This window comes from Dermochelys coriacea, chromosome 5, assembly GCF_009764565.3.
Source record: "Dermochelys coriacea isolate rDerCor1 chromosome 5, rDerCor1.pri.v4, whole genome shotgun sequence".
NCBI classification, from domain to species: Eukaryota; Metazoa; Chordata; order Testudines; family Dermochelyidae; genus Dermochelys; species Dermochelys coriacea.
In genome coordinates, this window is record NC_050072.1 from 121643700 (window position 1) to 121657175 (window position 13476).

Genomic DNA, 13476 nt, shown 5'->3' on the forward strand with positions numbered 1-13476 from the left:
CACCACCAGGTCCATCAGTGTGCTGAACCAATGCTGGCCACGCCGGGGTGACCATGATGACTTCGGCCTTGTCTCTCTTGACCTTTGACAGGACTCTGCTGATGAGTGGGATCAGAGGGAACGTGTACATCAGTTTCCTCCGACCATGACAGGAGGAAGGTGTCAGAGAGGCAGCATTTGCCCAGGCCCTGCGGGGAACAGAAGAGATGACATTTCCTGTTCTGTCTGGTGGTGAACAGGTCCACTCAGGGAGTTCCCCACCTCTGGAACAGTGTCTGGGCTACCTCTAGATGGAGCAACCACTCATAGCAAAAGAAAGGACCTGCTGAGGCGATCTGCCAGCATGTTCCTGACACCGGGAAGGTGATAGGCTTCTAGGTGGATCGTGTGGTCAATGCAGAAATCCCACAATCTGAGAGCCTCTTGGCAGAGCACCAAAGAGCGTGCTTCCCCCTGCCTGTTGATGTAGAACATCAAGGCTGTATTGTCCTTCAACACTCTCACCACCTTGCCCGCCAGGTGCGATAGAAAGACTCCGCAGGCCAAGTGTACTGCTCTGAGCTCTTTGACGATTATGTGCAATGTCCTCTGGGGACCACATGCCCTGGATCTGGAGGCCCCCGAGATGCACTCCCCAGCCGAAGTCCAAGGCGTTCGATATCAACTCAATTATGTGAGAAGGGCTGTCAAATGGAACTCCTTCCAGGATCGCCCTGGGGTTGGTTCACCATTGTAGCGAGGTAAGTATCATCAGTGTGATGGTAACGACCTTTTCGAAGTGATCTCTGGACTGGGAATAGACTGTCGCCAGTCACTGCTGTAAGGGCCGCATCCGGAGCCTGGCATGGGGGACAACGTAGGTGCAGGCTGCCATGTGGCCCAACAGGTTCAGGCAAACCCTGGCCGTGGTCAGGGGAATGCGGAGACTCCCGCGATGAGGTTCACCAATGCTTGGAAGCTCTCCTGCGGCAGGAACACTCTGGCACAGGTAGAGTTGAGCACCACTCCAATGAATTCCATCCTCTGAACCAGAACTAACGTCCATTTTTTGTCATTTACCAGCAGGACCAGGGATCGGCACATGGCCTGCAGCACCGCAACATCCCTTTGGACTTGGGTCTTCGAGCTGCCTTTGATGAGCCAGTTGTTGAGGTACAGGTAGATCTGGACACCTCGACGTCTGAGGTAAGTGCCTATTACCGACATGCACTTGGAGAACACCCTCGGTGCTGTCGCGAGACTGAATGGGAGGAATGCAAACTGATAGTGGTCGGATCCCACTGTGAAACGTAGTAAGCGTCTGTGACCTTGAAAGATCGCTATGTGGAAATATGCGTCCTTCAATTCGAGGGTGGCATACCAGTCTCACAGATCCAGGGACAGGATGATTGAGGCCAGGGAGACCACGCAGAACTTCAGCTTCTTCAGGTACTTGTTTTGCAGGTTCAGGTTCAGGTACAGGTTTTGCAGGTTCAGGATGGGCCGTAGACCACCCTTGGCCTTCGGGATTAAAAAAACCGGGAATAGAACCCTTTGTTCCTCTACTCACGAGGAATCTTTTCCACCGCACCCAACTGCGGCAACCCTTCTACCTCCTGTGCAAGAAGACTCTTGTGAGAGGTGTCCCTGAAGAGGGATGGGGAAGGGGGGGTTAGAAAGAAACTGGAGGATATAACCCTGTACCACAGTATTGAGGATCCAACAGTTCGAAGTTATAGAGGTCCATGCGGGGAGGAAAAAAGAAAAGGTGGTTGGAGAACAGCAGGAAAGAGATCTGGGGTATAGTCTGGTAGGTTGCCTTCGGACACACCCTGAAAATGCCCACTTGCCCCCCTGCTTATTGCGGGTCGAGCCCAATTGGGCAAAGGGTGGAGGTGGATGGCTCAGGCAGCGTTTGTAGCCCCTGCTCTTTTTGTGGGGTGGCTCCTGCCGCGGTGGGCTCTCTTGACCCTAAGACGGCTGTGGTTTGAACCACTTACAGGCTGGACCAGGGACGTACAGCCCTGGAGTTTTCAGGGTAGTGCGGGTGTCTTTCCATCCATGCAGCTTTGGTCCATCTGCTCTGCAAACAGGGCCTGGCCGTCGAAGGGGAGGTCCTGCATCAACTGCTGAGCCTCAGTTGACAGGACCTGAGAGGAGCAGCCAGGATGCCCTCTGCACGGAGAGGGCCATGGTGCAAGCCATCGAGTCCGCTGCGTCCGAAGCTGCCTGGAGGGCTGCTCTGGCCACAGCCATGCCCTCCTCAAGGATCACCTGGAATTCCTTCCTGGACTCTTCGGGCAGAGAAACCTTGGATATGGCCATGGCCTGCCACATGTTGTAGTCGCAGCGGCTAAGGAGGGCTTGGTGGTTGGCCGCTCTCAACTGAAGGCTGGAAGACAAATCAAGTTTTCGCCCAAACAGACCCAGTCTCTTCGAGTCTTTATTCTTGGGCATAGCCCTGGGTTGACCCTGCCTCTCCCTCTGGTTAACTGCCTCAACTATGAGGGTGTATGGGGCCGGATGAGTATAGAGATACTCGTGGCCTTTAGCTGTCACAAAATATTTGTGCTCAGCTCTTTTTGAAATGAGTGCCAGAGAGGAGGGGGTTTGCCATAGGGTATTAATAATTTTCGATACCTCCTCATACAGGGGTAAAGCCACCCTGGCAGCAGTGTGCCCTCTAATTTTTCCCATCCATGTGTGGACTGAATTTTGTTACGTGCACCAATATGGAGGTAATGTGTGACACTCTGGCTGGGAGTGTGGGCTCTAGGGTGGGGCTGGGGATGAGAAGCTCAGGGCTGGCATGCAGGGTGGAGATAGGGGGGAAGTGAGGGTTCTGGCTGGGGTGGGGTGTGGCTGGGGATGAGGGGTTTGGGGTGCAGGACTTCCCCCAACTCTCTCTCCCCACAGCAGCACTTGGGCTGTGGGGCGGGGGGGGGAGGGGGCGGAAGAGGCGCTTCTTCCCGGTCCTGGCAGGTCAGGGGGCAGCCCCGAACTGAGCCACCCCACTCAACCAAAATCGGTCGTGTGATCAGTGCCAAGGCATTGGAGACACGAAGGGTCAGTCTCAACACTCATTCCACGGAGTGCGTGCCTCTGAAGGTCTGTGCCAGGTCACTGGCAAGCTGCAGCTTGAATCCTGCTGTCGGTGCCCAGGGTCTGGAGACCGAAGATGGCTTCTCTGAGCCTGCCTCCCTCCTTCCGAGGCATGATGGCTCTGTGCGGGCGAGTGCTGGCAGGACGTCCCCCACGATGGGGAGTGGAGCCGCAGAGGCGGGGACATGCCGAATGGTCCCAAGGTGGGTTTAGCCTTGGGCTTGGGTACCACCAGAGCCAGTGTGGGCGGCACTGGTAGCGTCAGGATCTCCTGCGCTGCCTGCGGGTCCTTGGGCGTCGATGGGACTTGGAGTTGATAAGAAAAAGACCCAAAAATGGGGACTGTCCCTATAAAAATCAGGTCACCCTAACTAACACTAAGGGTAACTATTAACTATATACAACTGTTTTACAGGAAAAAATGTTTGTGAGACACACTGAACAAAGCAAAAAGCTAGCCAAAGCAGCAGACGTTCCAGCACCATCACTGGTGGCAAAAAGGAACTGAGGGTGGGGGGGAGCTGGTGGCGCCCCTTATACCGCATGTGCGCACCGCTCCAGGGGGCGCCAGAGCTGGTCCACGACCGATACCACTGAGGGAAAAACTTCTGGCACTGGTGCATGTGGCGAGCACACACACACACACACCTAACATGGAATGGACATGAGCAAGCACTCGAATTAGAATTAAAGGTTAAATTTTTTGCATATCTTATGGATGATGTTTCATCTAGTTTCCCAGCAACAAGCAAGTGTCTACCGATCTCCCGGTCAACTTACCAGGTACATTTTCCTGCCACACTTCAGTCCACAGATTAGAATCATCCTTCTCTCCTTTCTCTTCATCTGGGACCTCATGCATGCCCAGAAATGCCAGAGACAAGACCTGTTTGGCATGGTTCTTCAACACATCCGGGCTGTAGCGCCCGATGGCATGAACAGTTAAAGCACAGCCTATCCTATAGATCGGTTCTGAAGGACAAGGGGAGAAAACAATGACACAGTTTGGTCATTTGGAGCCAGAGAGACTTCTCTCCCTCGCTGGTGAGAATCCAGAGTGACTCCACGGAAGCAGGGGAAGCAGGAGTCACACGGGTATATAGGAGAGTAGCAGCATCACGTTTTCCATTAGTTATTCATTTAGTAAATTTACACATTAGTGCACTGCATGAATGGGGATGAATAATACTAGAACATGCCTTCACCAGCATCTCCCACACCCAGGAGCTGGTTCCCTGCATCATATGGTAAGCCTGAAATACCACCAAAAATCACATACCTTCCTTCTCCATGTACCAGCTGTTGAGCTTTTGCAGTAGTTTCTCAGTGCTACTATCCCGGGAGGTCTTTAAAAAAAAAAAAGTCAGAGAGAGACTCAAATCATTTAAAAACACGTAACTATACCCCTCCCCAAAAAACCAATATAATAAATACAATTAAGAGACACCAGCTCACCCGAACTAGATGCCCCATAGCAAATGCAAAAGACTTCTGCACCACACTGTTGCGATCAGTCAGCCCACTGAGTAAAGCACTCATGAGTTTGCCTGTTTGAAAAGAGACAGGATTGATTCTGCTAACGCAAACTTAGACTAGTACTGCTATGGGTTAGAGTGCCTGAATTTTATTACATCATTTCTGTTTCTGCATCAGTCGCTTTCTTTAGTTTGTTAATTATGCATGAAAAAGTGTCCTTTAACAGGATGATAAAACTCCATCTGGCCCCATGTAAACACGCAAAATTGAAACCGGTTAGAACAGCTGTCGCTGGAGGGTAGCCAGGAGGACAATATTGCTGTTCTGCATGCGCATAGCCATAGCTGATCTACAGGGGCCTCTGGTTTCAGCACCATTGTCCCCCAACCCATTCAACTGTAATTCCTTCTCGTAACATAGACTAGACCTGCCCAAGGCTCCCAAATCGCGATAAAGCCTTGGATGCTCCAACAGTAGCTGTGTCCCTCATTAGGTTGCCAGTAGGGGCTGAACACAAGACTTACAGGTCTAACAGCATGAGCCACTACTTCCTGAGCTGAAGAAGCAACTCCATCAGCTTGAAGGCAGTAGCAGACTCATAAGCGCGAGCGAGTCCCTACAGCAGAACAAAGACACTGCTGGGCAGTGCATTAAACAAGATTTTCGCACAGTTGGGCAGCACTGCTGAAGTCCCATTCCAGGGCGGAAACATGCTCTAGCTGTGTCAGGGGGACAGCCCTGTTATACCCTTAACCCCCGGTCATGCTGGTGAAGGAAAATGTGATCGCAACTGCAGTTAAAAACACAGCTATCGCTAGTCTGCGTCAGACATGGCAGGGAGAGGCCCTAGGCCCATTCCTGAGCCACTCCCACAACCCCTTTTAGGGCTTATCCTACAACCCTTTTCCACGTGAAGCAGCTCCGAGGGAGGGCCGGGGAACACAAAGAGCACTCTGTGCTGGCAGCAAATAGCGACAGTGGAAACAAGGCTATTCAGAAAAAAAGAGTCTAAACGCATCTGAAAGCAAACCTTACCTGAGTATGGCGTTAAGTCCTGGGGACACTGAGTGGTTAGTGACACAATGACGCTAGCACAGCCTCCCTGAAAGGTTGCAAGAGAAAAATCAATGTTATTAGCTTATACAATAGAATCCACCAGCTGCACAACAAAGGTGAGTTTATTAGTACACAAGTAGAGAAACAAGAAATGTGGGTGGACTGGAATCCCAATTGGAAATGAGCAGGTTTCAGCTATTGCAAGCACATCATAAGGTTGGCATTGCAGCATTTTGCCTCCCCCACTGCCCAAGGTTTAGTAATGCTGCACACATACCTTAGTGCCCAGGCCTATCCCACTTCTGATCAGCTCACACAGCCTAGGAACCAGCTCACCCAGGACGGACACATCCAGATACTGCAAGCACTATGGAAAGGGAAGGGATGAAAGAGTAAATCTAGAGGAGAAGACACTGAAGCCAGGTCTGTGCCATAAACAGAGAAGATGCAATCTGCTTGTACTTCATTGCACTTGGGAGCTTACCGTAGTGTGCAGCACTCATTTTAAAGGGACACTGTCTGGCCCCAAATACAGATTAGCAGCCTGATTCATCACTCAGTTACACCCATTGTACGCTGGGGCGACCCTACTGAAACCAACGGTTGCCCCGTTGTAGAGCTGGTGCATCAAAGTGCTGAATTGGGCCCTTTGTATTTTTAAGAAGATATAAAATAAAACCGCTACCAAGTAAATACATTTGTGGGTGTAAATTTTGGCGGGGACATAAACATTCCCCAGCAGCCATGTGAAACCTCAACACCGCAGCACTAACGCATCAGAACCAGATAATGCTGAGATTATTTCCAACCTCAGTCATCTAAGATGTTAATAGCAAATGGAAGGAAATTTCTCTTCTAAAAAAACATGATTTATTAAACGATCATGTCTCTGGAACACCAGAAACCCCATCAAAAGCATAGCACTTTCCTCCATTTCCTTCCTAGGGTTTCTATAGATTTAAGTCAGTAATAAAAAAAGAAGCATTCCCATTCCAAGTTACATTGCTCATGGAGTTATGCTGACAGTACAGAAACCCTCAGATTATTAGGACATTTGGCAACATTGTCACCAAAGGTAAAACTGAGCCATTAGGTGGAGCCCAAGTGTGGTGCATCAGCTGGAGGCCTTGTGTCTCAAGGACAGCCCTCCAAGGCCAATACCATCCTGTGAGCAATTTGCTATTGCTCTTTACCAGGGTGTCTGCTTCTTCGAGCCACATGAAACTGCGTCCACATGAGCAGGACATGCAAAGACGACAAGATGGCTTCGTTTCCCTTTACACCAGATGGCTTTGCTGTGAGCAGAGCCTGTCTTTTAGGGGCCTGTGCCTGAGTACTGCAGCGAGTACTGCGGTCTCAGTGAGACCCAGAGAGCACCCACGGCAGGAGGCAGCACGGTCATCAGCTGTGAGGAGGTGGGAAGACACCAGCAGCAGCCGCCTCTTCTCTTCCAACCGGGGGAGAGAGCAGCAGCCGCTGAAGTCTTTAGGGCACCAGCACATACACTGTCACATACAGCCTTTTATCCACAGGTGCTTTAGAGACCACATCACTGAGCAAACAGTGGCACGGAACAGCCCCAGCACCTCGCACAACGGAGGGGAGGTTTTATTAAGAACAACTGGGACAGCCCCCAGCGCCAGTGTTTATATTCCTGTCTGCCTTCATGTCACAGGCTGGGTAAAGAGTGGCGGTGACAGCTCCATCCCTTCTGAAAACAACCATAGAGTTCAAACTGAAGAAGAGGCCACAGCTGTACTTTTCACTCAGACGGCAGCTCCTCCAGCAGAACAGCATCCCGTGACAGCGTGCCTGGGCACCAGTGAAGGCTGAACTCAGGAAAAACAGCTGTGGAATACTGAATAACCCACACCATTTCCAACAGCAGCTGGATTTTCCCCAAAGGTTTCCCACTGAAGTACTGTCCTGGCCCAGATCTAAATGTCTAAAGCACTAAAAACCACTGGTAGGACAGGAGAAAGGGAAAAATAACAGAGCTCTGAGCCAGTCTCCAAGAGCAATTACCTCACGCTGCCTCCTGTGGACCCAAGCTGGGAACAAAATTAGGAGTGCAGATCCTCGGGCAAGTGGAGACAAGGCTAACTACAGAGGAGAAGCATTTGGACTCAAAGAAGTGGAGGAGTCCCTCCATGCTAGCATTCAGCATCCCCCTGAAATTGTTGGGTCTCCCACGGAGCAGCATTAGTTGTCACCCTTAAGAACAAAACAAACACTCCTATGCTCTTCACCACATCATGGGCAGCTCCTCAGCTGGTGCCAACTGTCACAACTCTACTGACCTCAATGGAACCATGATAATGGACATCAGATGAGGATCTCCCCATGTGTCCGCATGGCAGTTGCTATGAAGCAGAAGGAAGGCCAGTAGCCTCCTGTATGAGGTACTGGGTGGGGGAAGGGGGGAGAGAAGGCATTAATCAAATGAAGAGGTGGACAAGAGCCCATACCTGTGGAACTCTGACAGTCAAATGAATGGTTGTCTGATAAAACCTGAAGAGAAGTTCCCCATCATGTTACCACTTTGATCATTACCCACCCTCCCACAAGCCTACTTTAGGACCTTTCCTAAATCAAATACCTACCATATTAATTGTTTCCATCATGGGAGAGGATTTAGCAGCACTAAGTCTTGCACTATCCATTGCAGCCTAAAGGAAACCGAACAAACAAAACAGACTTAATCTGAAGGCAGTGGAAAAAGCCACCAAATCTCAGCATCAAATGGAACGGGTTTCCCCACAAACTCTGAGAGGAATGTTTTCAGATAAATACAGGCAAGTAGAAGATGTCAGCAATGGGGCCTTGGGAGATCACAGTAGTCTAATACCCCTCTCTATTAGGAAAGCCCAGGGTTTAATGACAGTGCTGAAAACTGTCTGATCTACACTGGAGTTTACACTATAATTAGCAACAGTGCTTCAGAGGTAGCATTTCTGCGAAACAGGTGCCAGGTTTGCTAGTGTAGATGCAGTCTACATACTTAGAGATCTCTGGCTATTCCAGAACTTTTTACTCAGGGCTGAAGTCAGATTTACTAACAGTTATTGTCAGGATTGCTTTTTTCCCTTTATGAAAGATTGGGGTCACGCAGGGCATTTAAAAAAATCCTCCAGTAACTCCATGGTTCTCTGTGTCATATACAAACAACAGTAACAGTTCAACAGATACATTAGCTAATTCCCTTAACACCCTGGGATGCCTCTCATGGAGAGTTGCTGCTTTGTTTTGTTTTTGTCTGTGGGAGTCTTGAAGCTCTAAATCCTTGTGAAACAGCTGTGAAAACATCCTTCATGGTTGTTACACTTACTTTCTCCTGATCCGTAGCACGGAGACTCAAATAATTGAGAACCTGGGGTTCCAACACGCTTAAGGACTCCAACAAAGCTGGAATGAGCTTTGGTGCATGAGGCTTCAACATAACACCAGCACTTTTACTGATCTTCACAAGAGTGTTAACGCTGGAAAAAAATTGAAGCTCATGTCATCACAGAGCCTGTACAACTCTAATCATTTACAAAAGCCCCTTCCCCAGGGGTAGCTGGTATCTGTGGTAACTCTGTTCTGACACACCACCAGATTCAGATCTACTGCCTCGGTAGGAATCTGGAGTAGGTCTGTGAATTTAATTTTCCTGTGTCTTTTCTATTTAACAGAGACCAGAATCTTGCCTAGAGTCTCTACTGATACTCACACATTGTTCAGACTATTTTATCCTCTTGCCCAGATTGCCTGGCATATCCAGTGTGTTGCAAAGATAATATTATTTAGACACATTTGAACACAGAAACAGGAAGCAGCTAAATTGTTAGATTAAGAGACATTATGTAAAATCAGCTCAAGGACTTCACTCATCTCTGTACAAGTGAAACCCACACCGTTTAAAACAGTATGTTCAACCGCATCACTCCATTCAACACCGGCTGCTTCTCTCACACACACATTCCATTTGTTATACCCTCCCTCAAACAATTATTGGCTCAAGGCCTGTGCTCATGGACTGTCACTTGAAAAATCAGGAAGGCAACAAAGTACTTTCAGACTCTCACAAGGAAGAAAACAATTCATGAGAGTTTTGTTATGGTTTGTTGTTTTCTAATCTTGCTGGATAATAATTGTGATAGACCCAGGCCAGTTGGGTACAGCAGAGTAGTAGAAGGCAGATATACTGGAGAAGCAGTTTTCCGTTCCCTGACTGACCAGAGCAGGGGCTGCTCCGGGCTAGAGTGGTCATATGACTCCAATTAACCTGCAAAGAGTCAGGTAAGGCTATTAAGCTAATTTGAACACCTGACTCTAATTAAGGCCCTCCGATAGTATAAAAGGGCTTACTCCAGTCAGGCTGAAGAGAGCCAGGGAGTCAAAGGAGAGGAAGTGCGGCTGAAGGGCTGGATAATGAAGACACCCTCAAACCACTGGAAAGGGAGCCCCAAGGTAAGGGTGAAGAAGGCGTTAAGAGAGAGAAGCGGGGGAGCTGTGGGGAAGTGGCCCAGGGAAGTAGCAACTCTGGCGGTGAAAAGTCGGCTGCCAACAGCTGCTGCCATTAAGGTCCCTGGGCCAGAACCCAGAGTAGAGGGCGGGCCTGGGTTACCCTCAACCCACCACTACAGAAACACCTTCTGAAAGGGGAAGACAGGCCCCTGTCAGGACAGGAGGCTAAACTGTTCTTCAATAAGCCCGTAGGGACAACAGAGACTATGGGAGTTCTCTCACCAACCTCCTTGCTGGCTTATGATGAAAACAGCTCAGTAGACTGTACCCTGGCCCTAGAGAGAGAAGAGCTACTTGGAGGGTCGCATTGAGCCTCTGTGGCTAGCATAAACCGCCTGGAAGCACGGGACCCACAGGGACAAGGTCAGAGCTCTGCAACTTAATATTAATGGGATCATATTATTTCAGACCACTTCACTTTAGCTTTTAGCTAACTTCAGAACCTTGATTACTGCTTCATTTACTTCACTAGCTGAAGGATTACAAAATAATAAATCAATGGCAATATGTGCCATTCTTTCATCTCAAAGGATCCTAAAGGGATACAGAAAGTAAAATATACGCATTCAGTACCACTGAAATGCAGCCACCTCTGGAGTGTGCACAACCAGCACAAAGAATGCTGAAAAATAGCAATGAAGAAATGGAGAAATGTTGGTCAAGGAGACACAAGGGTAAATACCTTTTCATGAGCACTTTACATGTGCACACAGAGCAGACACATCATCAGCTTGTGAAGACCCATAGAAGAGTCTCGCATACTACAAACTACAGGAGGGTCAGTTTATTTGCTGCAGAAAGATAGAAAGCTGTATTGACTCCTGCTGAGATGTGAACCTGTGCAACTGCAGAGAGTCTTTAATTTGTTGTCCCCAGATTTTACTTGAGCCCTGGACCCAGTAGCTCCTCTCCTTAGGCCAAAGGGGAGGGGCCTTTGGATGCCCCCAAGAACTCAATAGGTGCAGAGAGGCTAGATATTCTGAATTTGATACTTACATCATTGTTCCAGCCATCTGTTTAGTTAAAGAAATTGCACTGTAGGAAACAACTAGAATTCTCTGAGCTGCTGTTTTAACTGGATGAAAGCAGGGGGAGGTGAAAGGGTTGTTTTTTCTGGGGATGAGGAGAGGGGATTAAAATGGGAACTGATTATTGGATACGCTGCAGTTCAGGTGAATAAACTGAATCCCCTTGGAACAAACACAAGCCCAATCCCAAGGGAATTCACAGGATGTAAAACAAACCTCAGAGCCCGAACTTCAGTCACGGTGCTCATCATCCCTTTGTCCAGCAGGCAGGGCAGCAACACCGCTATAGTTCTCTGGCCTGCTGCGCCTTTGGAAGGGTCACACATCTTCACACACACCTAAGGATAAATAGAGTCGACGTCACAAACTGCTAAATCTTTTCCTCTTTTAACCCAGAGCCTTCCTGAATGCAACGGGAAAAGTTACGGAGGAACCAGAGCCAAGAGACTGGGTCACATTCAGACTTGGTGTACGTGGGTGCAGTCTACTGAGGTCAATGTAGTTGTGCCTGATCATGTCGGGTCTGGGTTTGCCTGTTATAGCACCATTATTTTTGTATGGGAGATTACACTCTCAGCCAAATTCCAGCTCAGTGCTATCCCGATATTTGCTCCTGAACGGGGGACGTGGAGACACGAACTGTGCCGTCCTCCAAACCTAGGCACGGCATCACCCTGGCCCTCAACAATTGGATCTAGTAACGGTCAGGACGGAAATACAGCTGCTGTGCAGGTTATTTCAGCCAGATTGGTTCAAATGGTCAATGGCCGCAACAGCAGGTACCAAATTAGGAGAGTCTCAAACATCAGGAAAGGCAGCTAAACCCTATTTAGTCAGCTCCATTTCTATGTGCACTATATACTGTACATAACACCACTCTTTACCCTCTAGAAAAAGAAGGGCACACAGGGAAGCAGATTTCTGATGTCTTCCTCCAATGTGTCACATTAATTTCAACAGGGGTTATCAGTGTGTATGGGATGCAGGATCACACTTATATTTATCTCCACTGGGCTATAACGTAACACTGCACCTTAGTACCAGGGTAGTTTATATGAGAGTAATTTATAATCAAAGGTCATTCTTGGACAGGTGAAAATGAACTATTATACACCACCACGTACAACACACCCACCGCATACACAGTCTGCAATGAAGTTCAATTTTACCTTACTTAAAGTTTTCAAGGCTAGTTCTGCTGCTTTTCGTACAGACTCCTACAGAAGAAGTTAAAATTCCATTAATATTTTATTTAAACTTTTTTACTTTATCATTACTGACCTGTCTGGAAAGTCCAAACAAGTATTGACTAATCTGATTCATAACCTGTACGTTATGTTTAAAAGATCTGTTTGTGTATGGTCAACCTCTTATCACTATTAGTGTATTTACTTTGTTCAGATTCCAAAAAAATGGGAACCATGCTCTATGAAATCAATTTGATCCTGATTTATGGCTGGCTGTCATTTTTTCATTTGAAGGAATTCCCATGCTTTGTTACCCGTGCCACTAATGTTGGAGGATCTGTCCTTTTCCAAAAAGGAAGCATAAAATCTCTCCTGTATGCTTTATTCTCTCCTCAGAAGTATTGCTGAGAAATTCAGTTATATACTGTTTTTACCAACATCATATTTAGGATTGGTTTTATTTTGCCTTTCACTACACAGCAAAAACGATGCAGTTCCAGCTGAGTTTGTGAAAGCGACAAGGCCTAACCTCCACACCTTCAATCACAGCACAATTTCAGATGCAAAGAAGCTTTAGCCCTGCTTGAACAGGCAAAGCTGGATGTTAGGAAATAAAAGGATTGATCCTGGAGGATGCTGAACACACTGGCCTGCAGAACACTTACGTGTGTGCTTCACTTTCACAGGTGAGCAATCCCAGTTGGACTACTCATGTGCTTGAAGTTAAGCATTCGCTTAAGTGTTGGGCTGGGTCAGGGCCAGACGGCTCAGCACTTTGTAAGACTGAGCATAGCAGAAATAGAAAACAGAGTGTGCTGTATCCGCACCCCCAAACCTACTGGCTCTCCCAGAACTGCACAAGGTGCTCTGGATAAGCCGAGTGGAAAAGCTCTCAGAAGGAATCCCAACACTATAAGGAAACCATATGAAGAATTTCCCAAGCATTTTACTCACTGGGACCTGAACAGTGGTGAGCACTATGACTTCCATTGGCTTCAGTGAGAGCGGGGGATGCTCTCAGGACCAGCCCCTAGCTAGTAACTGATTCTTCGCAGAGATACTTTTCTAAACTTGCAGCAGATGGGATATTCCCTCCATATTTGATAATTACACTTTTTGTAAGAGCTGACAATTTAACA

The 13476-nt window shown here is 48.1% G+C and overlaps 1 protein-coding gene across 5 annotated transcripts in view; it reads right to left on the reverse strand.

The window, feature by feature from the left end:
- Positions 1-13476, reverse strand: part of ECPAS (Ecm29 proteasome adaptor and scaffold) — a 95225-nt gene that overhangs the window by 17658 nt on the left and 64091 nt on the right. For all 5 annotated transcript variants that reach the window (XM_038403192.2, XM_038403191.2, XM_038403193.2 and 2 more), the window contains 9 exons: positions 12320-12367; positions 11367-11488; positions 8942-9092; positions 8217-8282; positions 5891-5980; positions 5593-5659; positions 4537-4628; positions 4361-4427; positions 3862-4053 (listed from right to left, as the gene is read on the reverse strand). In XM_038403192.2, the coding sequence (XP_038259120.1) occupies positions 3862-4053; positions 4361-4427; positions 4537-4628; positions 5593-5659; positions 5891-5980; positions 8217-8282; positions 8942-9092; positions 11367-11488; positions 12320-12367 (895 nt within the window). The remainder of the gene's footprint in view (positions 1-3861; positions 4054-4360; positions 4428-4536; positions 4629-5592; positions 5660-5890; positions 5981-8216; positions 8283-8941; positions 9093-11366; positions 11489-12319; positions 12368-13476) is intronic.